Genomic DNA, 27,347 nt, shown 5'->3' on the forward strand with positions numbered 1-27,347 from the left:
CCATGTGCACGTGTTCATTACATGATCGGTTATTGATTTCTTTTTTTGTATTTTCACATGCACTAGTAAAAAACGCGTTTTGATTAGGTTCGTATTGCGATTGCACAGGAGTGTTACAAGCTAAAGATAATTTACAACAACACTGAGCGTTTTAACATTCGGCGATGCTAGCATTTACTTCGCAAAATAGTATCGCTTTCAAAGTTTTTTTTTTGCGCAAATTCCAGTTACTAGTAAGCCAAGTAAACACTCTCGCATGTACTAACAAGCACGATGGATGGAAAAAATAAAAATAATAACGAAAAGATTCGAAACGATTTGGTACCTAAACCGTCGGACTGTTAAGCACCATTACTATACTTTAGTATTTTGTTTTAAATTATTTAACTTTTTCTTCCAAAAAAGCCTAGATCCTTAGGGCAAAAACTTCGAGGGGGGAGTATCATGATTGAATTAACGTTATTAAGAATCGACATATCAATTCGAGGTACGTAAATCAGACTTTTGCCAATGCCGGTGGGCAAATGCCGCGCCGGAACATGACAACGCGATAGGTATTGTCTAACTAAATACTTGACATTATATAAAGTGCCAGAAGCGCCGTCACGCAGTCAATTTCTCTTTACTTTGGCTCAATTTAATCATCCCTTGTAGATGATGCATACACTGCAGTAACGAACGATAGAAGTTTATACTTCTTTTGTTTTGGTTCCTAATGCTCGTTCAGCCGGTCCTGGCTACGAGCATTCCGAAGACGAGAATTTTTGCGGCTGACTGCCTCAAGGTATGCTGCCGGCGCCCATCCTTCAAGACCGGTAGCTGTGAAGTAAAGCGGACGGAGGACATATATAGATCATTTTGGTCGCTGATCGTGTGACGCCCATTAGCGTATACGTACAGATAACCTTCACGAACCACCACCCGGCACAACCGACCTTCAGCAGCTCTACTACCTCCGCTTCCTTCATGGATACTTCCGAATTACCCATAGCGCAGTAATCGGCCAGCGAAACAAACTTATGCCCCGGCACGACACTGTCCTCCACTGTTGTGAATTCATCCTCGCTGTTGGAGTAATCGGAGCTCCACGCATTGCTTTCCTGGTTGTCGTGCTCCGACGAAGACGACGAGATGCCGGTCGCGTTCAAGAGACCATCATCGTTCAAGTTCGATATGCGCGTAACGACATCCTGCGCCAGTCCGACCATTCCAGCGGCTGCTAAACCATTCGTTTGTAATTGCGCCTGTTGATCGCAGCTCACTATTCGATTCGGCGTACCGTGAACAGCTTGCGGAACGTCCCATGACGTCATGTGCCGTAGCGGTCTGGGAAGAAGACGAAAGGGCAAATGTTTAAATTGAAAACATACAAACGAAAGGCACGGTTTGAACCAAACACTTACTTGTGATTCAAGCCATACTGTTTGATCTTTTCACCCTTCAGCTCTTCCAGTTGATTGAGCAAAACTTTCTTTATTTCGGCAACCCATTTGTTTTTGATTTCAATCGTGCTAGCCTGTATTGTGTGGACCTCCTGGCGTCCCTGCAACCATACCTCGAACCGTTTAGAATCTCCACGAACCGATTCCGTCAAGCCTATTTGCGACATCTGCCAAAGAAAGCGTTGAGTGAATAAGGTTAGAACACGGCCGGAACACTTTCATCCGCAAACTGTATGATTATACCTGTAGCCAATGCTTAAATTGGTACGTGCTCTTATTGTGTCCTGTTTTGGATCCTTGCTTACAAAACAGCATCGCCTTCTGGTACAGGAAGATGTGTCTATTTTGTGTCTTCAATCGAAGCCGCAAATCCTTCTTGCTTTCCGTCCACACTTGGAATGAATCCTGCATCAGTAGCTCTCCCTGCTGCGACAAATCAGCCTAAAAAGAGTTACCAAAAATATTGAGGAGTGTTAAGGAAATTAAAAAGAACCTTCTAACCAGATATGCTCTCACTTACCGGAAAGCCTGTAATTGCTATTTGATGCATGGAATCGTTGACACACTTCAACACAACCAGCATGCAATCTAAAGCTTTTTGCAGCTCTCGCGAACATGTTCCCGTATCGCTGAATCTAAACGAGGGAAAAAAGCGAAACGGTTCAATACATTGAACACCATTATACGCCTCTACTTCGATTTGTACAACTTACTTTAGCAAATCTTTTAACAGCAGCTGATACTTCGTAATCCTTTGCACCGGTTTCAGCAAATAGGCGGCCAGCGGAAGTTTGTGGCCGAGCTTCTTTTGGCATTCCTGCAGGAATAGATGCGTATCGACGAGGGTTTCCCGCAGCCGTTCCGAGCGTGGTATGTTCTGACAGTAGTACGAATATAGCCGGAAAAAGGTGTCTCGCTGTAAGAAAACGTAATAAGAGAATTATATATTTATACATTAAAAAGAAACCTTCCATTGCGCGATCGTCACTTACCCGTTGAACGAAGCATAGTGCGACTAGTTCCGTGGTGGAAATGCAATTTTCCAAATCCTTTAAGAAAATATCATTGTGGAAGGTGTACAGCTCGTGCAGGTTTCCAAACAGTATGTCCGATTTGCCTTGCAATCCTGGCGGCACTAGTGAGCTCATTTCCTCGGACAGCATTTCATCCTTGTAGCCCTACAACGGTACAAAGAAATGTGAGGGAAGAAAAAGCAAACAAAGAAGAGTATTAATTTTCACTTCTAATGGTCCTATTATTCCAAAGATTCTTCAACATTTTGGGAGATTCAAACCAAAGTTAACCATCAGTTGTGAATAGCCCTTGAACGTCCCTCTTCAAATTCGTCAATGAACCGGTACATAACCCATAATTCTAAACGACCATACCGATCGCAGCCACTTTTTTTTTAATTCACAGCTTACGATCGAATCATCCGCTGGCCGACCAGCGCTTGATTTTGAACTCCAAAAGCGGTCAACTTTCTCTTGCCTACAACATGCATTTCAGCATATAATTACACCCGAACACGCCAGCCTGAGTAGCGGAGTTGCCCTCAGGGGCCCGAAACCCCAAAATATAAGCCCTCTCTTCAATGCGGTACACATCGACATATGCATCGGTAACATAGCGGCTCAGCAGCTTCTGTGCGCCATCACAACTGGAGTGACTTGAACCATTTTTTTATGTATCACGGCAAAGGGAGAAAGCAACTCTACAACACCCGATCACATTGAATGCAACTCGCGGGCGCCAATGAAGAATTAGGTTTCCAAAGTTTGATCATATCTTCGATCATTCCCTATTTTGTGGTCCCTTTTCCCTGTCCAAATAGTGCATAGATTGAAAAGAAGTGTAAGAGATCAATCAAATGAAATTAAAAGAGTAGACGACTTAATAAAGCTTAGATTTTTAGGAACAATTCTTCAACTATTTCATCAAACCTCAATGTTTCGTTAATGTACATATTATCGATTGCTTAAGAACTTAGTAAACTTACTAGTTTAACATCACACCCATAAACGTTTGAAGTGTTTTCAGCCGGATTTCGTGCCCTAGGTCCAATTTTGCTACAAAAATCATAACTGTCACAGGTCGTTTTACTAAAAAAATCTTTTCTACCCTTCCAGTCCGCACGAAACAGTTCCTTTTTGTTACCGGACCGAATAGTTTCATACACACCGATGTCGTCAAATATGTACGGCCGATTGGTTTGATCACTCGTTGCCACTACATCGCCCAACAGTAGCTCTCTGCCGAAGGGTAGAAATGGACTAGCAGCCCGATGATGCTGTGGATCTTCCTCTCCGTCACTGTTGACCGGTAGGAAGATTTGTCTCCGATCGTTCAATCGACAGGCGGTCGAGCTAATCGATGGAGTGTTTTTACGACAGTGCTGCAAAGTCTTGGAGCGATTGACATAGTCGAAGTTTTTGAACGTGTCCGCACCGATGAGATCGCTCACGTTGGGCATCGATGTGGCAACCGCTGGAAGTAGCTGATCGCGATCCGTTTCAAACAACAAATTCGTCGACAGATTGCGAGCTATCGGTGGAGTGGTCTTTGACTCGCAGGAAATTGGCGTTGGAGGCGCATGATAGTAGTCCCCGCTCGAGTATGGAGGCGGAGGTAAAGAATTGTACTGAAAGTGGTGCTGCTGGGTATGAGACGGTTCTTTGAGCGATTTTTTCACCTTTCGCAAACGCTTGTTGCGCTTGTTGGAACAATATATTTTTTGACGTAAAAAATCTCCGTAATGATAGCGCGTATACTCATCCACGCTAGAGAAACCACGCTGACGCACAAAATCATCGATCACCCGGCGGTATTTCTTTTCCGAAAAATCCTTGTTCGATTTACAGCTCTTGAGGGTCATCGTGGCGTTATTTATCGAACGGTTTAGGGAGTATTTCATGAGTGATTTTTCGCAAAACGCCCGAATCTGACGGTACGTTCTTTGACAACGGGAAGGTGTTTTCATTTTTCGGTCTTTCAGTAAAGTTGCGTAAGGCGGAACTGATGTATGCTCATCGTTTGGACGATCGCCGATCGGAAAAGGACGATCGCCTGGGGTATATTTATCAAATGGATCGGCAAAGTAGGGATGGGTTTGGCTTTCAGTTTGATAATACTGCTCGAAACTACTATTCCGACGACAAAACACTTGCGAGTTGGTATTGGAGGAATAGAACCGATGTAACGGCGGAAGAGGAGGTACAGTAGATGGTGATACGGACTCTGCCATAAGCTTCTCTTTTTTCACCGAGTCGCAATCATTGTTCGAGACGGGCAATGAGGCCGGACCCACGGTTGAAGCTGCACGAGAAAATTGACCACTTTCCGAAGCTCCACTACTGTTGTAGATGTACTCCATAATATCGAGGTATCGCTTCTTCATAAGATAGTTTCTAAAGTCTCGATCCTTCACAATTTCCGTGTAGGACATAGTGTCGAAGTACTCCTGCAGGATGGCCATTTCCGTGTTTTCGTCATTTTCTTCATTTTCGTTTCGTTCCAGCAGCTGCACAATTTTACTCTTGCCCATCAGAGATGCGCCATTCCCGTGGCTTGCATTAGACGATCGTTGTGATTTGTGGCTCTTTTGGGATCGCATCGTGTCCGATGCGGCATGTATCTCCGGACAACTCCCACCAAACATGTGTGCAGTTCTTCGAAGCGTTGAAGAACTCTTCAACGAATGATAAGCGTGCGGGAAAAGTTGAGCGCCTTCAACGTGTGAAAACGGCAACACGCCATGCTTTCCCGTGATTGATTTATTTTTGTGAAACAGATGCGCCCGGCTACCAAACGGCTGACGGGCCGATTCTTCGAAGCGTGTGCCCAATATACCCTGCGATAGCTTTCCCTGCAAACCGAACGGCGTACCATCGTTCTTGCCGATCCAGCTGGTTGGGAAATCGCGCGGCGAAAACCGTGGCAGGGTAAATTCTCGCTCCACGCCCAACGATACCATTTCGTCCTGCTCACCAAACAATGATGCCCGGTAAGACAGTGTGGACGAAGATTCGGACCTCGCGTCAGATGTGACCAGATTCACAGCACAACGATTGGGCGTGAGATTGTTTGCGGCAGGAATTGGGCGTTCGACTTTAGCACTTTCACCATTCACACACTTGGCCCCTAGAACGGTGGGTGATGACATCCTGGTGCTTGCAACACTCCCGAAGCGTCTGTGCACCTTCCCGACAATGTAGTTTGCAGTGCTCTTTACCTTTCCGGCCCGAAAAAGAGAGAGATGCCTTCGTTTTTTATCACATGCTTCCGTTGCGATGGTGCTAAGGTTGTAGTTGCCAAATTTCATCCTTATAAACGTTGGAACTTTGATTGGGAAAAAATGGGTATGGTAGAGATTGTAAATATTTATGCCTTCCACACCGATGCCAAAAACCCGTTAAACTGTTTATGGCTGAACTTTATTTCACTGTACACACTTTATATCATTGCTGTCTGGATTAATGTCCACATAAAGTGCTTTTCATTTTTTGCCGAGAAGCCAACGATGTGTTGTCTGTTTTTGAAATATTAATGTTACATCTTTCTGTTCAAATTATACTTCCTACAAATTACACCTTGTACTGTTTACAAGTGAACATATCATCGATTGTTTATAATGCGAATAAAACAATACTAGCTCACTAACAATAGAAATCACACATAAAAACGCATGCCGATTGATTTATGTCTGGGCGGGGTTTGCTTTTCTTTTCACCATATATTGTGGCTTCCTATTCCGTTCATCATCTAAAAATGCACCCGAAATAAAATATAAAACATGATATGTTAAAATGTTGTACATTTTTAACACGCTCAATAAACCAAGTTGCGCCCGCTCTCGGCACAACTTAAACGTTTTTATATTCCACTTTTAGCAATTATTTAACGTGCAAATAATCACGATAAAGCCACGAAACCACTGTAAAACTTTCTTCTTTTACCATTTGTGTGTGTATTAGTGCGCTAAAAGATTGCAAACTTTTGCGAGCGAAGCTGCACATATCTGCTAAACACGAACGCGCACAGAGTTTTCTTTGCGAAACTTCAGCCGACAGGCTTAAATGCTCTACTAATGATACGTGGTGAATTGAATGCCAGTACGAGCGCCAAACTTACGCTGGGATACGGGAACACAAAATATTTCTTATTCATGAAGCCTAACAGCATCTTCAAGCGATGTGACGGACGTAAACATATCGGAAATTTAAAGTTTTTCCAGTCTCGATTAGAGTGTCCAGCCGATCGCTTAAATTAAATACCAATTAAATACAGTTTTAATTAAACTATAAACAATTGTTTAATAGACTGCTAGTATGAAACGATTACTCAATTTAAATTAAAACATTTAAATCCAACAATAACAACAGTTTTGACCCACAAACGTACTGACGGCACAGATCGAACTTTCTACTAGATAACGTACGCGCACAGCACCGAGTGAGCACGATGATTTTACACGAGAGATAATGTTTTTCACCTCAAAACACAGTTGTTGCGCTGGCCACGCCAGTACCAGCCAAAGGTAGCGTCATCGGTTTTCAAAACCATTTTCCAGACACAACTTTCGACGGTTTTTTTTGGTACACATTAGTAGTAACGGGCGAGTACCTTTTCCACAATATGTAATGTGATTTTTGTTTTTGTATTCAATAGAAAAGTATACATATTTCATTACTTTACTTTCTAATGTTTGATAAAAGTGTCACGCATGGTGGAGTTTTTTTTGTTATCAAAATTCGGTTTTTTTCAAGTAATGTTAAACGGATGCTTTTATACAATATTAACACCAAAATTTGCACGTAAAAACACAAACACTTTTTAAAGTTCAAATATTTAAACTTTGATGAACAATAAGAACGAGAATGATAAAAAAAGTTACTGATATAAACATAATAGCAACAAGGATACATTTGCAATAAATAAGTAATTGCACTATGTTTTCAATGAACGGTTTTCCTCTCAACTTGCTTTATAGCTCACAATAAATTGCACTAAATTCACGCACACACACACACACCCATGTAAAAGCTCCCGCAAAAACCATTGATGATTATGAAGAGCTGTGAAGAGTTTAAACACAGACCCCCAATCACGGTGAGCTATCGATACAAACTGAAAACAATAGATATGGCGGATGATTTTTGAGCCTCGCAGCAGCAGCAATAGCACCAGCAGGGTAGTTTCTTGTAGTGTGCACTGGCTGCACACTGCGCTCGTTTTGGAGACGATTCATCCAAACTGTTCAAACACACGCAAGCGTAATACAGAGCAAGCGGCTGCCTCATGGGATGTGCTCATCCCGTTTATGATTATGCCAATAGATGGATGGTAGTTTTATTTCAGCATGTTTTAGTAATGGAGAAACTGCTGAGACGCTCCGAATAGCGCCAGCGAGTGTTTTTTGTTGTGATTTTCCGTTTCGTTGTAAGCCTGATAGGTCTTATCATAGACACAATCCTACACAACAACTACATATCGTTCCACGAGACCGAGTAAATCTTCAACACACTGTATCGATACAGAAGAATCGGGGGTTTTTTGTTTTGTTTTTCTTTAGCGAGCGATGTAATATCTTTACTTTAAGCACCTTAATCGTATATTTCTTTACGCTTTGCTACCTTTGGCTTCACGAGGAAACTTCAAAGATGCATTTATGCGCATGAAATGCGCCCTGCATTACCCACGGGCGCACATAATGCAACGGGAGAAAAGGCACACACACAAGCCATTTTTCTTCCGGTTTATGTTGGAAAATGTTTTAAAATAATTATCACTTTTTCCATGCCGCTTCTAATGGTTGCAACAAATTTGTTTCTGTATGTTTTGCAGTCCATTTTTTTTACAACTTGTAATAGTTTAACGAGTGATTGATCGTTGTAGATCATAGTTTGATGCTTTGAGCCACAAACAATCCATTGCCAAATATTTATTTTTATTTTCGCGGTCTGTATATCGGTTTTTTGTAATTGCCAGTAGTAATCAAAACCTCAAAAAAGTATAAAGGTTTTTTTTACTGATATAAAACTAACAGAACAAAAATGAAAAGGGATAATTTTGTATGTATAGTACAAAGCTTCCGCCTTTGAACAAATAAAACAAATTGCACTAGCGTTACTGTGTAACTGTAGTTTATTTATCTGGTCCTTCTAGTTCTTACTGTCCTTCTCCATGTTGGAAAAATCTTACCCGAAGACCCGAAAAGTTTCATGTGATTAGCTATGCGAAATGGTCAGTACGAATGAGTGAAACCTTCGCACTATCTGCAGCACAAAACAAGTAACGGAAATTTGTTACCCACTGCTTGATACACGTGATGAGGTCCGTTGAGCAACACCGAAAAAAACCCCCGTTGAATAGAACAACAACTAGCCAAGCTGCAGCAGACCACAACCAATGTATTGCGGTACGGTCTCCAGTATTACCTGGATACGTCTATATCTACTCAATCTTTTGATCCTACTAATCACTCACGTTCTATTCCCTGTTACCTTTTCTGTTACAGATTTAAAACTTATATCTTCTGACTTTTATAGGCTAAAAGTACAAACTGTTTGTTGATTAATTATATGTTTGCATTTCGTATACCTTAATTTTATATTTCTCATATAATTGCCATTTGAAGAGTAATCGATTTGTTTGAACTAAAAGGCATCAAAATCACATTTCCAAAAGAAAGAGAATAACTTCACACAGCACGAATCCGACCTGGTAAATCACCTTAACTATATATAGTGCATAAAGTTGTATAAAATTAAAATCCAAATGTAAACGCTTGGAGTATGGTTCCACATATACACCAAAGGGAAAAGAAATGGATGAAAAAGAAAAACGTTGTACCGTTGACCACTTCCAAGGCAGAAAGCCATTTTTGAGCCTATTATGCTCTCCAACAACGTGTTGTATATATATACCAAGCACCTCAGACAGGTAATTTGAGGAAAATCAACGAAGAACGAAGAAGAAAAATCAGCGAAAGAGAGAAGAAAAAAGGGAGAAAGGAGAATAAAATGAAGATGCTCTGGTTTCTTGCAAACGACTAAAGTTGAAAAGTTAATTTCTCTTGGCGATTCGTTTCCACGCAATTCAGCGTACACATGCGCCTTGCCTGACCACTACACCGCGTACGCCACACCACACCAAACGTACACTGACACCATTTAGCTGTTGATCGCTTCTTGATTTCCGCATTATGCGCTTCCACCCGACGCGCATGTGCATGAACATCGTCCGTCGCCGTATCTTATGTTGATCAACATGATCAACGACCTACCGACCAAATTAAGGTTATTTTCCATAATGTGTATAAAAAAAAAAGAAAAAGTTTTCCACTTTTTCGTAAGTGCTTTCATTTTACATATATGATCGCCGATATGATCATATACGTGAAATAGCCCAACTTGTAGGTTTTTTTTAAACTCTCCCGACAGATGATCATTTAAATGCAATACTTTGGAAACCCCAAGCGAAACTTTTGAAAGGAAGTTTAAAACAAATTTAAACTGTGACTTACCTTCAAAATCGATCCCATTTCAGCGACGTAGATGCGTTCCGTTTCCAGCAGTTCGGCTAACACATGTCCTCTTTTCAATTTTCTTTCGTCCGAGTCCTACAACAAAGTGGAATGATATTGGCATATGCTGTTACTTCATTTCTTCTTGGCGGAAACGAATGTGCTGGTAATTTACCGTTTGACTCTGTATATTCAGATCACTGTCCGAACTGGTTATCGCCGTATCGCTGCTAATCGAGATGCCCGAATCAAGTGGACCTTCGATCGATCGTGGCCTTGGTGAAAAATTTTCAATCTGTAAGCGAATGGAATAAAGAAGATGGTTTTTGTTATTTTACAGTTTGGTGAATCACAACGGTGAATAAATTAAACAATTTCAACAAATTTGTCTTTCTATCTTTGCAACAAATTATTCACGACATAGTTGAATATGTCCGATCGATCTAAACCCATACCGGACGTGTTGAGAGAACTCGTTTATTTGCCTTTAGCTCTTCGATTTGAATGGACTCAACAAACACACAACACTTCAAGACATACTGACGGAAAGCTTCAATTGTTTCTTTACAATCAATTGTCTTAATGGACCTATCAACGGTGAGAAAAGTAATTATCGCCAGCTAACAACAGATTTCTCATTTTTAACAATTATTTTACGTTGATTCATTAAAGGTGTTTAATGTGAAAGTAGGCTAATATGTTTCAGTGCCGCTAAATATTGGCGTTCAGTGCATTTTTACTGGAAAACATTTTAATCTAATTACCATCCGACAGTCACTTGCTTTAAGCTTACCTTATTTTGAGCATTTATTTGTTTGATGCATGAACAATGTTCACTTTTATGCTTGTGTGCATGTCCAGCATCGTTTGTTTTTACAGCGGACATTGCAAAACCCTCGCAATCCTTGGGATTCTCCGAGTTGCTGTTGGTCGTAATGTCTATTGAGCTGACTAGACACGGTTGTGTCCGATGGGCAAACTTCTGGTGCCGTTTCCGGCAGCAACAGCAGGCACTGCTCGTACCGATGGATTGTTGTACGTCACATACACTAATTTCGTTGTCATCACCTTCCAGATCACTGGTGACGGTGCCATGAAGTGCTTCCCCTTCATCAAGATAGCTTTTGTTTAAGAACAGAGATCCATCACAACCGAGTCTAATGCTTGTCTTGGACGTGTATCGATTTCTGCCATTGTGCGTAACGGTCGTAGCGCTGCTAGCTGGAAGACTTTTAGTACATGTCACGTTTGAAACATTGGTAGACTCGCTACAGATGGTACTACTGCTGCTGCTGTCGGTACTGGTTGTCGACACAATCGAGGATGGTTGCTGCTTTTCGGGACTTATAGACCGCTCGCTCTGATCATAATAACCATCGTCCTTGTCGGATTCGCTGCCAGTTGAAGCCCACGAAGAGTTGGACGAGTAGGAACGTGAGGAAGACCTATTGCTATTGGTTGTCGCCGTGGAGATAAGCGAGACTGGTTCGGATAAACTGGCACACTTCGTACCATTACTGCCATTGCCGCTACTGATGAAGATTTTAATGCTATTGTTTTCCTCGTTCTTGATTTTGTTATTAATCTTTATCTTATCGTCGTACGCCTTCGTTTGGGGATTGTTCTTCAATTTAATGTTGCGCTGATTTTGCTGGTTCCAAAACTTTTGTCGCGATACTATGCCGATATTCGGTGGAGCATGTGCAATACATTTTTCTATGATCATTCTATTGCTTTCCAAATCGATTTCCTTTATCGTTGACGATGTTATAATTTCCGTATCATCAATTAGATCTTTGCTGGTGCTGTGAGTATTGTTCACCTTTCCACTCAACATGCCATTGTTTAGCAGATTGTTGATGACAAACTTCTCGTTTTTATATTCCGGCAGTTCCTTGCCGGTTGACATGATATCCTCACTATCGTTAATCACAATCGATGTTCGCTTGCCGCATAAAATGATGTCCAACTGATCTGAGGTGCTGCTATCAATAGTTGTTGGCTTCAGTGAAGAAACAGTTTTTCTGCTGCATTCTTTTACGTTACTGCAAGAGCTTGTTGATGTAGTTGAGGAAGCGGAAGAAGATGATGACGACGAAGACATTGGACAGTTGGAAAACTTGCAGTTCTTGTAACCACAAGTACTGCCGTTTTTCTCCTTCTTCACAAGCATCTCAGCCATGTGCTTACTGTCGACGATAAGCTTGTCTGCGGACTTCGATTTAGACAGGCGTCGATATTTTTTCGAACATCCATTTTCGGCACTTGACTGATGAGTGGGATGATTTTGTGACAATTGTTTCTGCTTATCCAAATCATGCGTCTGTATTTCATCTGGTTGCAGATCAAGGGTCTCCGTCGATACAATACGATCCTGATCGTCAATGATCTTACGAATGCGTTTGCTGATTGTGTCATCACCCGATAAGGTACAGGAGGTTACAGTATCCGGCGCAACCGGCGCACTAACGTCCACCGATTTGGGTAGATTACTTTCAGTTTTATAGCGCGCACTTAATCGCTTGTGCACCAGATATTTACTCTGTTCCGATTTTCTGTGCTTCTCGAAACGATGCACCGGGGTTATATCACGGACTGCAACTCCATTGTTTGGTGAGGTTGGATCGCAGCTATTGCCAGCGTGTTTAGAATTCTGACGACTCGATACAGAAACATTGGCGAGAGGATCAGGATCTTCCCTGGAATCTAGGAACAGTTGATTGATGCGGTGAATATCGTTCATCGATTTATGGCGCGTAAGTAGATTGGTGCTGGTATGGCTTTTTTGCAGTTTGAACATGCGACAGTTTTCCTGTTTTAAACCGCCACCCCCGAGCGTCTCCGGTGCTTCGGCAGACATTGGTTTGGACGCTACTTGCTGGTTCATCATCAGCACATTGGCACACTTTTTGGCCGCCGGTGACTGATTAATGACGCGCATCATGCTCGGTCGATTGTGCTGCCGAACATCCCAGCTAAGCCTTTTATGTTGAACATCGGTTGACTTCGCCTGGGTGGCGGTAGGAGGACCGGACTGAGCGGACTGTACATCCTGCAGATTCTTTTTCTCATTGATAACTCCGTACAGCTTGTTGTCTACGTAACGCTCGTAACCGCGACTATCGAAGTAGTATTGCACTGTTTCTAGTTTGCTTTTCTTCTTGTTTTCAAAAAGTAAACCATACTTTTTCTTGGCCAACGCTTTAATTTTAATATCGGAATCGTTAATGTACTGAAGTTTACCCCCGGCAGTACTACTTTCCGTTGAATGGGGTGAGTTTGCTCCAAACCCATTATGTTTCTTATACACCAGATACTTAGAATTGCCCGTTTTAGCAGGATCTCCATTTTTCGCTTCCGGTTCCCTGCTGGTTGTGGTTGTTTTGCACTCCTTTTTCTCTTTTTTGCCAACGAAAGTACTTGCTGAAGCATCTACTACATGGTTATTAGTGGTGCTAGTTACCACTTTACCACCATTAGTGCTCTTTTCGCTACAGCCAACCACAGCAGCGGTAGAAATTGTTTTCTTTCTTTCAACATCTTCCTTCAATATCTTCCCATGTTTCGCTGGGTTGACGGTAAATGATGCAACAGCTTCTTTTTTATCGACCTCCGGAGCAGACTTCTTATCCGCTTCTTCGTTCTTCAAATTCACGTAGTTCACTTTCAGCAACTTCATCTTGGGAATGCGATCAGTCGCGAAGGATTCAACCTCCATTCCATTTTTGCACGTTCGAGCTTCATGTTTCCGTAAGCAGTCCGCCTTGGATTCTGCCTTAATCTGTGCTTGAAGTCCTCCTACTATGCGGCTGCTGCTTGCGCTGCGATTATTTCGAAACTTGGTGTATTGCTGCGGTCCTTTGCTCGGGTGAGGATCGGCAGCTTGGTTACTCGCCGTAGATACTCCCGTAGTACCACTTCTAGCATGATGGCCATTTGGCTGTGACACCGATCTTAGCGCAACCGAAGATTGATGTAAAACGCGCGATGGTTGGTGCATCATTATTTTAATCACATTTCTTCCGGATTAATCACTATCATGCACTTCACTTTTATGTAACAATTTACGGCAGATGATGTACTTTCACAACGGTAATGCTACATATTTTGGAGTTCACTTGTCGGTAACAGTACCACATTCACGGTGGCGATGCACTTTCTGAATAGTAACGCTTCATACTTGGTACATTGATCACTTCACTCAGGAGATTAATATTTGTAACGTCTGCAAAACATTACAAGAAAATACATCAAATACCCTTTTTTTCTAATCCATTGTTTAAATAAATCTTAACGTGATGAACCAGTGGCGACGAAATTAATAAAAAAAATAATAATACCGACCAAAAAAAACATAAAATTGCTGAACAAAATTAAGGAAGAAATCATTTTTAAAAAGTTACCAAGATTGAACAAAATTAAAGTTTTCTTGTACCTCTAGTCCAGTAAACGGTATAACGCTTTTATATTCGATGACCAAACGAAAAAAGAGAAACAAATTATTTCTGTTCATTACCATTTCTTTACTCGCCAAGCAAGAGTAGAGAGCAACGAAAGCCAAAATAAAGCATACGAAATGTATAAGTATTTGAGTTGTTTTTTCCTTCTTCTTCTCTCTTTTCGACCAGGAAACACCGAACATTTTCGAAAGCCAATTTTCTACCTGGTGAAGATGAGCTCCATTTTCCGTATTCACATCTCTTGCTTTTTCATCCATCAATCGATTACTCGCCGTGTATATGAGAAACAAGCGCGGTGGTAGTGGGTACCGCATAACAAATTGCTGGACCAGGAAAACCACAATTAACCACTTCTTGTCTTGAAGCTGTGATTTTCTTTCATTTCAATGCAGAAAGTACCTCTGCGCAAATTGCACGGAGAAAAGATGAGCCAATGCAAGGCGGCATACAGTACGATACTCGGATTATGCATAGCCGACCGTACACAAATTTCGTGAAAACTTTGTCTGCGTTTGGCGCTGAACAGTCGCTTCGGGGGGGTTGGTTACGTAAGTAAAAAACAATCATCTTTCCATTAGCGAAACAACAGTCAAAAATCTTGCCATCCGCGTTGATCGCTGGTGTGATTGAAGATTGAAACTCTTTCTATTCGAGGACAATTTACATATGATGCAGAAGTGTTTTTTTTTGTTTTGGTTTTGAAGCCACAATTTGTACGCCTTCGCTTACGTCTTTGTGCTTTAATTTTTTGCTCATCCAGATCAGGCAACTCTCTACCGAACATTACTGATGCAATACGCAATTTGCGTTTATTGCAAACATTAATTTTTTTTGGCAATTGCCCCGGAAATCATTTAACAGATAAGCGAGTGCGAATCTCACAAATTCGAACAGAGGAATGGATTTTATAAAAGCTAATTAGCGTATGGTTGCATATTTGAATGCATATTGGAATACTTTCTGTTGCTTAAAGCTATGCTATACAACATAGAACAATCATAATGAATTATCTGAGCTATTTTGAACTGTTCATGAAATTGTCAGATGCAACTGAAATGGATTGAAATGGAAAATGTTGCTGTTGCGTTTGCTGAAAAGTGAAAATCTGCAAATATGAAAGCAGCCGTAACCATCCTACCCTAAGCTTCCCTTCAACAATGAAAGCGAACAGCAAAAAAGCATTGTGGGGATGGTAGCATCAACGTAACAATATAATAAACGTCATCTGAAATACTCCCACGCCGTAATGCTTTCCTCTTTCTTTATAAAATAGCATTCCTTCAGCGTAATTCTGGGAGAAACGAAGAAAACAAACACTTGAAAACAAATGGCATGCGCTTATTCATAACCATTATCCCAAGCAAAAGTAAAAGAAAGAAAAAAATAAATAAACACTAACAACCCTTTTCCACTACTTTGTCTTTCTTTATTGAACAGCTTCCCTGGGCAATATTCGAACCTCGAAAATAAAAACATTGTCTAGCCGAGCGCAACGCGAAAGCCTTTCAACTTCAACTGCTTAAATGTTGATCGTTGCCACCTCGTGAAGGGTAATGATTTTTGGGGGTAGGAGATACTTCGTCATTTCACCAGCCCGAATGACCTTTGAGTCAGGAGACTACAGATCATCCATCAATGGACAATGCCATGTTATACAACATTTTCCAAAAAAATTTGAATTATTATCAGCGCCCTGACATCACAAATGTTTCCCGTCCCATTGGGAAAGGGTTTTCAGTTGATCAATGAGTTCCCTTAACGATGTGTACGTTTGTGTCTGTATTGCTACATTTGCTTTTAAATTAACATAATTTTTCAAAGCCACTGGTTCAACAAATCAAGCAAGGAAATATCGTCACATTTATAGAGTTCAACATAAATATTATTTTTTGTATGGATTTTTGGTTGTTATTTTTGTCTAATTATGTAACTAATAACGCTAAATACACGCACTAAAAAGCACATAATTTTTTATCACAATTTCTATTCACATCAACCAACAAAAAATTGCATTATCGAAACAATTTTCATATTTAATTTCAGCAAATATTTTTACACTTATTCACACACATTTTACACAATACGTTTTTTGGTTTTTCTTTGTGTTTCATATTTAAACTGTTGTTAAACTTTTTAAACAGTTTCGTTTACTTCCGTTACTCCGTTATTTGCGGTTTTCAGCTACTGCACAACTGCTTCAATAGCACAACTGTAACTCGCATTTATTTCACACATACTGCATTTTTGGGCAGTAAATGATTGTTAAAGTAAACTTGAGGAATTTAAATAATTTGTATTGTTTAAGTTGCGATTACATATTTAAAACTGCACACACTTCACAATATTTGTTACCAAAAATTCAAAACAACAGAGCTTAATCGTAAAGCTTTTTTGTATTCCTTTTTATGTCTGCTTTTATTATCATATTTCATTTTTATCACTGCACACGTTGGCTGTAGAAACACACGAACCCAAGCCCGATCTTCTTTGGTCACATATTCTCACATAATAATCAACAGCAGTACACACGCACATGAAACCCCACTGATTAGTAGTTTAGTAACTTCTTCATGAAAAATTTCAGTTATCGCAACAAAATAATTTACATTACACTCCCGGTCACGGTGAGTACTTTGTCACAAATTTGGAAACTATTTTTAATGTTTTAACTAACTTCTACCGAAAGCTGAAACATTCGATCGAGACAGTACCACATTCACGTCCGAAAATCACAACGGTATGCTTCAGCAGATGTATGAACTGCGACTGAAGAAAGCAACATACCACGGAATGCGAACTTCCAAGCGTACGATCGCAAAGAGAAACCCCTGGCACAACCTTTAATGTTGTCTCACGCTTCTGCATAGCGAGCACAGCAACAAGCTTTCTCTTTCTCTCATGCTGCAAGCGATCGCGCTGCAGTTCACGCACTCGCGATCGCTCGATCAGTCGCTCTCAGTTTTGGAACGCACTGTGGAGAGCGGAACATAGAAGAGGCATTTTCCGTGGCGTTCAGTTCGCGGGACTCGAGATTTTGACCTCGCATAACGGACAGAAAAGTTTTGTTTTCATTCATTACTTATACAGTTCTGAGGAAAATTAGTTAAGTTACATTTTTTATGATATTTCCTATCGTAGTTCGTACTTAATCAAAAGTAGATAATTTATCATAAAATTATTTCATTTTTTACCAATGAAATGTATTGCTTCATTGCTGGCAAATTGCAGTATCACGTTAGTATAGAAAAAAAAGAAAAATCTTACTATTTTCGATAGACATAATTTCGTCAATCAAAAGGGCTTCTTAGTATATTTATTTCTACGTAGAATTCCAACATCTTACTGACAACAAGGCTGAATGCGTGTTTTAAACGCTTCATAGGTTATACTGTACTAAATTTCAGATTTTCCACATGTTTTTCCACCCTCTGTTGACAAGGATAACACACAAGAATGCAATTGATTTGTTCGCCCTGATTGTTGTTTTCCAGCTGAAGTATTGTCCAAAATCGGGCTAAAGTCGCTACCGTTGAAAACTACTCTTGACCTACACTGTCCAGTAAAGTACCGCTACTGCAGCAAACACACAACCAACCGTAGAGTAGCCGAAGCAAAACATACTTCCTCAATTAACCCGCATTTCTCTGCACACCTCATAGTTGGTGTGTTTTTTCCCCCCCGACTTTGGTCAAGCTCCAGCATTAAGCACTTTGCAATAAGCTAGGTGAGACAAAAATGCTTAGTTTCGGCACCATTACATTACTTCTGTTCGTACGTTAATCTCCGGAAGCGAGAAAACATAAATGCAAATCAACCGATCGGGCTAGTTTTGTTTTATATAAACATTAAATTATTTACTTTATGTAATTAATATGTAACCGAATCAATCGCAATAAAAACGAATTTGAAGGATAATGAGAGTTTATTATTATGCTCAATGTTATGTTAAAATCGATAATGAGAGTGAGAAATTTGTAATAAAATGGCATCTTTTTAAACATGTTGTGTGTTGGCATTTGTATGGCCAATTTATTGTGCCAAGGGGAATGGCAAACGGAATTTATCGGCGAAACAAAGGGAAACCCGTTTCAAATAAAGGAATTAGTCAAACTTCTATAAACTAGGTAGCTATTATTTCTACGCTTGACGCCTTGCGCCATCGTACACGTCATTTTCACTTCATTTGTTACGTCTCGCGTTGTCGGTTTGTTTCGAACTGATGACATTGTTTCCCAACATACCACAACGAAAGGTCGATGTGCTTTTCACCAGCCCCGCCACAGATAACGTACAAATCATAGCAAAAAGACAACAGATCCGATCCCGTATTTTTCCCTGGGCAGGTGGTGTACGGCGGCAACCAACCGCCAACACGGAGGAGAAAGAGTGTAATAATGCATTATGTTTTCGATTTTTCCTACCAACCATAAGCCATTGTCTTATGCCCGAGGTACAATAAATGGTGTCACTCAAAAGCTGTTGGTATTTCAGCTCGATCACTGCGTGATCATCCGTGTACGATCTACTTCATTCGGTATTGAAGATAGCATCGCAAGCAACAAGAATGAAAAACTCGAGTAATTAATATTTATGACTTGTTTTTTTTTTCGTATACAGTTATTGGTGGATTTTAGTTTCCCTCTTTTCGGGGTTTTCAACAAAAAAAAGTAAACACGTGAGGACACTCGCTCACTTTGAAAAATTTTCATCATTTGCAAAGGAAGTAAAGCAATTAATTGAATAAATCAAATGATTGGTTTGTTCAGCGGAATTCCGTTTACTTGAGTTTAGTGTGGCAATGGCCTATCAGACGATGTTCGAACCCCAATTACGTTAATAAATAAATATCGTATAGTAAAGGAGAAAAAGGTGATGTATACAATATGTCACCATACAATGGCAGATAAAAGAACGCATAAAAACCTTATGGGAATTAATAACTAAAGCATTGAACTGAGCAAATGAAGCTCATGTGAGCGAAGTATTGCAGTGTGTAATTATGACGGCATAGTTTTGTGTGCAATCGCTTTAAACAATGAACACGGGTACTGCCGTGATCGCAAAACTTGCTCACAACACAAGCGACGAACCTCACAATCAATTTCTCAGCCCACCATCACGCACGTTGCTTATGATGTGTTTATAGTTTACAGCATCTTCTATTCTTTTTCGATTTATGTTTTTTTTAACCATAATCTTTCGTCTAATAATATTGAATAAGTAATTTTTAATATCATTTTTATAATACATAATTGTTAATTTTTTAAATAGAATTAGCCAAATATAAAAATAAATACTTTGCCCAGGTTGTTTATTGCCAATCTCATGCGAATTGATGGATTGCCACAATAACGCACAATGTTGGCATCATTTTGTTGTGAAAATGTCTTACAGTTCGGGCCTAAAACAATGTTACGTGATCTACTATTTCAAACTCACAAATCCACAACATCTGCAAGACCTACATGTGTTTTATTCTCGTTATTGTTTCTATTTAATCAATCTTGTTGTTGAACCATATGCGAAGTGTTTGTGCACAGTATAATGCTTATTGGTTGAGTAGAGATGAATGATCTCCCACACCGCTCAAAGACTCTATTAACCAATCGCACTAACCAACCAACCAAACAAGGCTTGGTGTTGGATAATAAAAATGCATTCATCGATAGATTTATGTGAACTGCCCTCAATTATTTTTTTGGACGGAATAGATCGGTCATAACATTACAATCAACATAAAAGCATAATGTTTAACTCTTATTTACGGAAGAAAATAAATAACAAGCTTGAAATAACTGAACAATTAAATAATTGATTGAAACATGTTGCATGTCGCTTCCTTTTTGTGTACGGCTTCATCATTAATTTGCCATGAAATTTCTTCCTACCAAATGTTTAACGATAAAACAGTGTTATTACAGGTCATCGATCTTTTGGATTTTTCAATCATTCAGCTTGTAATGTACATTGCAAACAACGCGCGTACAACGAATCGTCAAACCGATTGCATGTAACGTAATCTGCTCGGTTGGAGTTTATTGAACGCACGAAGCATGCGAATTGAAATTGAACGAAATGTTTTGGATTTTTTTTTTGCACCTGGATTTTTATGTTTTGCTATTGTGTAAAGCAAGGTGTGTGATGACCCATCAGCAACACAATTTATTCTAATCCAAAACGAGACACAGCTTAATACATTTAAAAAATGCAGCAGAAAAGAAGGAAATAGAAACCTTTTTTTTTGCTTTTTCGATTAACGGCTATTTCTCGGTCCAGTTTATATTTTTTATAGATATGTGTTTGCATAAATCGGTCGTATAAGTTTTGGGTGAAAGTTTCGTTTGTAAGGAAAGTCTTATACCATCAATTTAGAACAAACCGCAAACTAAGAACAGGTTTCTTTAGGAAAACTATATAGGTCGTTAGGATACTGGATTTTTACTGAGCATCTTTATGATAGCCTGTCCATATTTAGGTCAGCAGGCAGTTATACGATTGCACTAGCCATTGAGCCACAAGTCAACCGGATTCCGGTTTGCTGCATAGTATGTAGTAACAGTATGAAGCTCCGTCATCTTTGTTGCCGGGACCGTCTGGATGCAGCATTGCATTGCAACGCCTTCTCCTTTCTAGTACAACAGTTTCTTCCCCGTCAACTTTTCTCTTCCTCTGCTTCGTTGGATTCTTACCATTACTGAATGATTCTACTTCCCCAGGGCAGAGATGGAAAATGGGGTATAAAAAAAATTACGCAACCAGAAAGTGCAGATGCATCGTAACATAAAGGCCTCGACCTCATTCGAGTGAACTTGGATTGCCATCCACTCGCCAAGCCTTGCTCGCCTGCTTACGGGTACGAACCGATCTTATGCTGCATTTTACCGGCCACGAGCGCAATCAGTAGCGCAGCAAACAGGTTTAAGATATTATGATGCAATTTCCTAGGAGAGCAATGTAATAGCATTTCTCCTAAAGTCCTGAACCGGAATATCAAATCGTGTCATGAGACCATGGGAAATTAGAACACTCGTTTCACTGCTAGTAGCATAACATAAGTGACCTAATAAGCCTCAATTTTAAAATAGGTCGTACTTATGTGACTCTACCATACAATTTGGCTGCCGTATCCGTTTGTAAAATGTACGAATGTAACAATCACATGCGATAGTTAGTGTGACAAATCTGTCTTTAAAACACATTTCATTGGTATCAATATCTACTTCAATCTGCATTACATGCACTGTTCAAGTATAGTTTTATGAAGAAGGAAATTGAAATATTGTACTCACCTTGCTATACGATCGCCGTGTACGGAATAAAGGATGAGGTGCACCACCGGGAGGCTGTAGCGGTACTGCTGGCTCTGGCGTAACAGTTTGCACTGGACGCGGTGGCTTCAATGTCAGCTTCTTCAGTGTAATCATGCGTTTATCACACATTAATTGGACGTCGTCTATGCGTTGTAGCACCTGTTATATAAGACACACACACAACAATACCATTGAATACAGTTTCAGCAGTACAACAATAGCTTTCCATTGGAAAACAAATTTTAGAGCGAATAAGATAGATTATTTGAATAATCATTTAACTATTGATTTTTTATCATTATTTGTATCTCAGATTATTTAACAAATACTTTATATTCTAAACTCGATTCACTCGATAAAACTTACCTGTGACACTAATGCCTTCGTTTCGAGTGTTGTGTTTTCTTGAATTTCAAGTTTTATTTCGTTCGGACTAGACAATTTAAATTCTGCCGCGGATGCAAGAAAGTCCTGTATCTCCTGCAAGCTCTGCTCCGCAATTTCAACCGACACTGAACATTTTTCTATCCGTTGCGTCGCTAATAACTCAATCCCTCGGGTGCACCATTTATTTGCCTAGAAACGAATTTAAATTATACATCAAATTGTAAATTTAATCTATTCTTTCGCATACCTTTTCAACACGTTCCATCAATTCGCGAGCTTTGGCAAGGGTTTCGATCCGTTTCGAAATACGATTGTGAATAAGCCCACAAACGCGGCTTAACTCATCACACTTTGGTTGAACCATCTCCTTCGGGCAAGAGCTTATACAACCCTTAGTTCCTATTATCCGCTGACCGGTACTGATGACATGCTGTGCACGCTCCACATCTATATTAGAAATTAATTGGAACTCTTTGGTCTCCTGTAGCAGTTGATCCATTCTTGTTACGGTTTCTCCGATTTCGGTCATGTCCGATACCGTTTTTAAATGACGATCAAAGTTATTCTTTACATCATGCAATGAAAAAGCAATTATAATAATATTAAGGATACAGTTTTCATTCTTGCTTTGGGAGAGCGATCGAATATCTTACCTGTAGTTCGCGAAAATCTTGCTCAAAGCGACGAAGTTCGAGACATTTTTTCAACCTTGACAAGTGCACCGTCCAGAAGTCTTCAAATTGACGCTCGGTTTCCTCCAGTTGTACCAAAAGTCTGTGACAATCGCGACTGTCATCAAAATGATGCATATTGATATTTAAATAATTCCTTGCACTGGATGTTTTATTTTAATGTTTTGTTTTCGTTACACGTTCCAAAAGTAAATATTCAACATGCCACAGCATTCACGAAAAGCAATGGTCTCATTATGTTTCATGTTATATGTGGCCGTAAGTAACCGAAGATCATATGAACACGGAAGTGTATAAGCGTAAGCGTATGAGATATGAATATAGATTATGAGAGATGTGTATGTAGTATGGATCTGGTCAAAAATTATACAGTGTAGATTATGAACGAATGTGCATTTTCTATCAATACTCTATGATAAGACGTTTAGAAGGAAACTGTGCATTGAATTCTTTATATTAAAACCAACAGAATAGACAAAAGAATGAACTCTCAAAATTATTATCTTCAATAATGAAAAGGATGATAATGAATGGCTAAGCGCTCGAACATATGAACTACAGCTGGTCGTCGGAATCGGAAACGTATATCAATACCAACGTAGCAAAAGCTTAAAATTCCAGCTACACAATTGAAAGCAGCTGTAATGGTATTTTTACATCAATGATTTTATTATACTACTTCATTCGTCTCATCAAAGAAGACAAACATGATCCACAAGGTCGTTACATTAAATTATTAAACAATCAGCGAAACACGACCACAAATAGCATAATATAAAACAACGAAATATAATTCCGTATGCTTTGCAAAATTGTGAGATAAAATGAGAAATAAAAATAATAATTGTAACAAAAAAGTGCGGCATTAATTCTCACATTATGATTTTTGCAATATGCAAGTACAAAATGTATGATCTACAGTTGCCTCATGCAACACCCTAACCCATTCACGTTATATTTATAAAATAACCAGTGCAAGGTAAATTTGTATCTTACTTTTATCTTAAATGCTACAAGTACTATTAAAACCGCTTGGAAAACCACTAATAGAAATGCCATTTTTGATTGACATATTTTTTAAAACTTCAACTAATATGTTTTTGATAAAACTAAACAAAATACGGAAACTTTAAAGTGAGGACACTAGGTTAAAATATTTAGCAAAAATCTGCTATACAAACTTGGCGCTGGTAAGCCATTATTATATAAGCGAAATATGAAATTAACATTGAAAAATTCACTAAAAACCATCGTTAACTATCGAACAAACAAACAAAGAGCAGTCTTAACACAGTTCAACAAGTTTTTAATATATTTACGTCGAAGCCAACATCACTTACCTCTCTATAGAACTTATATTTCCAAAGCGTTCTACCGCTTCCCGGTCATACTCCTTTTTGCTCTTCATTTCCTCCAATAGAACTTCTCCGTGTTGTCCAGCGGAAAGTATGTCTTCCTACAAAACAAATCGATTTATTTTGATACATTCAATCAATAATATTCGTTTTAATTTACCTTCAACTTTTCATACTGCTCTCCCTGGTCATTAATCAATTGCTCTGTTGCTTCTACAGAGTTTGGGAACTCCATGTCATGAATTGATTTCATGAACGCATCCAAATTGCCTGAGATAATGTTTGTCAAGCCGGAAAACTTTTCCAACGATATGCGTTGCTGGATCCACTCATGATGCGAATATGCCAGCTCGCCACCAAGCTCTATCGTGAGCTGACCGCGGCAAATATATTCATACAATTCCTCCAGTGTCGCACAGACTATCACGCGGAACCGAAACTCATCCTTGAAGAACTTATTGCTGACTTCGGAAATGGCTTTCTGCAAGAAGCCTGCCGGACGAATCACGAACACGAAGTGCACTATCGCCGGGAAATAGATCGATATTTTCAACAGTATTGCCTTCACGGCAGCCCATCTATCTTTGCGTCGATCTATGATCAGGTTGAAGCCCATATCTGCCTCGGACAGGGAAGGTACGGAAGTTAGGTAGAGCATCAACTTTTGATACTCCAGATCGGTGAGATTTTGAAAGTTGTTATAATCCGGAAACGTTATCAACGGGCAACCGTCTTTCGAGCGTCCACCTTAAATTGAAACAATACGTTACAAGATCGGGTCCGATCTACAGCCGAAACGGGCATTCTTACCAGTAATGATGGCGTATTGGGGATGGAGAAGATCTGCCACGTCCCCTACGCTCAGCGGTTCCTCCGCCGAGCTGACACTTACAGCCGAATTCATGTTATCTCTTATGATTGATCCATTCGAAGATGCGTGCCCATTCGTCGTGATCAACGAGCTGCAGCTGCCAAATGTGTTAAAATTAAAGTGATTCCCATTTTGGCACACATTTTCGATTAACTTATTAATGTTGCTAGAATTCTGCAAGCTTTGGTTCAGCACAGTCTGTACGGATGTGTTTGATGTCACCGATGATTGATGTTGAATAACATTCTGATAATTGTTATACTGATGGTTTTGATGGGCCGAATGGTATGAAGATGCGTTGCTGCTGGCACTTCCATTGTTTGGAAAGTTGCTGTTTTCTAAAAAATAAAACCAGTTTAAACATAAAGTGTAATTATCATCCCACGTTAGTATTAAGTGAAAATAATTAATGTCTATTATGCCATTAAGTTTCATTATCATCTTTCGTGTAAAAATAATCCTAAAATAACCAGATTCCGTATTTCCAATACCAAGATATATCAGCTTAGAGATCGAGCAGGAAACGTTAATTATCATCCACTGATCTCCAATGAATCTAATTGATCTAATGAATCGAAACATAAAAAGATTTTCATTCGGCATGCATCCGTTTGCGATCACTCTTCTCTATTTGATAATGATGTCATACTGATAGCCAATAACACGAAATTTCCTATCCTGATCTTTGATAACGTGTGGCAAAGAAACAACTGTATGGCGCATGGGGATACGTACTAATTCGTGTTACCTCCTCTCTCTGTGTTCTGATATATTGGTATCTGAAATGATGACTCTTGTCGTGTCTGGCACCAGCCTAACAGTAACATTCGGCATTACATATCTTCCAGTAGTATCAAGCAAATAAACCTTATCAAGCGGTTTCTTTTGGGACGATATGAAAATGAATCTTTTTTTTTTTGTTTTGCTGTATAGTTTATCTTATCAAGTTATTACATCTTATTTGGACAACACGATAGAGCCGGGATTTATGTTATATGCAGCAGACCATTGCTTTCAAGCGGAAGTGTTCACGTACCAATCTGCGGAATTATGTTTTAAGCTCTTCGAACCGTAGAACTTACAATGCGTTCAATGCGTTACGTGCAATAATTACAGCCATTAATCTTTATCTAGAATGGAGTACGTGCAAATAATTATATTTCTTGTTTGGCTCTACAATCACTGGCTCAAGGTCCAGACAGGATTTGAAACTTTTTCGGGAGATTTGATAACTAATACTTCACGGAGTGGATTATTAGACCGGTTAAAAACAGATACATTTCCTCGATATTTGTTTCATTCTGGTTAGAATAATAATATTCGGAAAAGTCTGCTCACCTTCGTGCGTAAGCTGCTCTCCGGAAATAGTTTTCAGCTTTGATCCGGAAGAACAGGCTGATTGCGGTGTCGTGACCGCAGAAGATGATGACCAGTCACCATCCATTGCTTTCGAGGCGCTTCGTTTAAATTGCTCTAGAAAATTATCGATTTGAACTTCGATAGAATTAGGTGTACCTGCCGCCATAGTCAATCTCGTTTGCTATCACTTTTATCCACTGTATCGTACTGTGTATCATTCACAGAACAAATGGCTGGCAATTCCCTTTAATGCCTTTTAAATCACATACATAAACTCTTAAGAAATAGGATTTACGAATACTATTTACGGAAACACACGAGTTCCACAAGCATTTCACTGTAACCGCACAATCTTATTTTGTTTACAAATTGTTTCACTAGGCATTAGACAATTTTCACTACTTTTTCCTATTTGCATAACACACAAGTCATGGGGCGTTCATCTGCTAAGCACTTGCTTGCTTTCTTTAGTATTCTTTACATAATCACATGGAGAATTTTTGGACCACTTTTTAATGCGATTCTACTGACACTTTTTTCCATCATCATGATGCACTATTAGCTTTTCCTATAACTGCATTTTACCATTAAGAACACATAATAGGACTACGGAATATGTGCTAGAACACGCAATCTCACACCGCATCCGCAACCTGCTCACTTTTAGTTCAGCTGCTTACACCATCACACCCATTTGTTATTGATTTAGAAGCGAACTGTTTAAAGTTCTCGACAGTAATGACACACTTTTAAATGCTTTTTACACTTGATATTATTCAAGTTCAGTTGAGTTAAAGGCCCCGCTTATAATTTTATACACCTGCCGAAACAAACAATAACTCCATTTGTGTTTTTCTTCTCTTTTGCTATGCTGCTCTCTCTCTCACAAGAGAGCAGTGAAGAAAAACTGATACTTCACGGTGAGTTTGTATCGGTCATACTGGCTG

At 39.6% G+C, this 27,347-nt stretch overlaps 1 protein-coding gene across 3 annotated transcripts; it reads right to left on the bottom strand.

Annotated features, from left to right (window-relative positions):
- Nucleotides 1-67: 67 nt before the first annotated feature.
- Nucleotides 68-27,318, bottom strand: LOC125767261 (guanine nucleotide exchange factor DBS). 3 transcript variants are annotated; one of them, XM_049433645.1, is made up of 17 exons: nt 26,380-27,318; nt 24,981-25,379; nt 24,331-24,917; nt 24,156-24,271; nt 22,777-22,897; nt 22,371-22,688; nt 22,103-22,312; nt 21,716-21,895; nt 10,142-10,261; nt 9,967-10,062; nt 2,435-2,620; nt 2,156-2,358; nt 1,963-2,077; nt 1,686-1,883; nt 1,404-1,609; nt 899-1,326; nt 68-819 (listed from the first exon to the last, which is right to left on the bottom strand). In XM_049433645.1, exons 1-17 carry the CDS (start codon nt 26,564-26,566, stop codon nt 713-715), a joined length of 3,777 nt encoding a protein of 1,258 aa, XP_049289602.1. In that variant the 5' UTR covers nt 26,567-27,318; the 3' UTR covers nt 68-712. The 3 variants fall into 3 exon arrangements, with proteins under 3 accessions (XP_049289602.1, XP_049289601.1, XP_049289599.1); XM_049433644.1 differs by having other exon boundaries at nt 22,777-22,912; XM_049433642.1 differs by lacking the exons at nt 21,716-21,895; nt 22,103-22,312; nt 22,371-22,688; ... (3 more) ...; nt 24,981-25,379; nt 26,380-27,318 and adding an exon at nt 10,760-15,170.
- Nucleotides 27,319-27,347: the final 29 nt, after the last annotated feature.

Source organism: Anopheles funestus, chromosome 3RL, assembly GCF_943734845.2.
Source record: "Anopheles funestus chromosome 3RL, idAnoFuneDA-416_04, whole genome shotgun sequence".
NCBI classification, from domain to species: Eukaryota; Metazoa; Arthropoda; class Insecta; order Diptera; family Culicidae; genus Anopheles; species Anopheles funestus.

Coding starts and splice junctions, on each gene's coding strand:
- LOC125767261 (XM_049433642.1), bottom strand. CDS start 13,969: ATGATGCACCAACCATCGCGCGTTTTACATCAATCTTCGGTTGCGCTA. Junction 10,262..10,759: donor AAATAAATGCTCAAAATAAG/GTAAGCTTAAAG, acceptor ATTCGCTTACAG/ATTGAAAATTTTTCACCAAG. Junction 10,063..10,141: donor TGAATATACAGAGTCAAACG/GTAAATTACCAG, acceptor ACTTTGTTGTAG/GACTCGGACGAAAGAAAATT.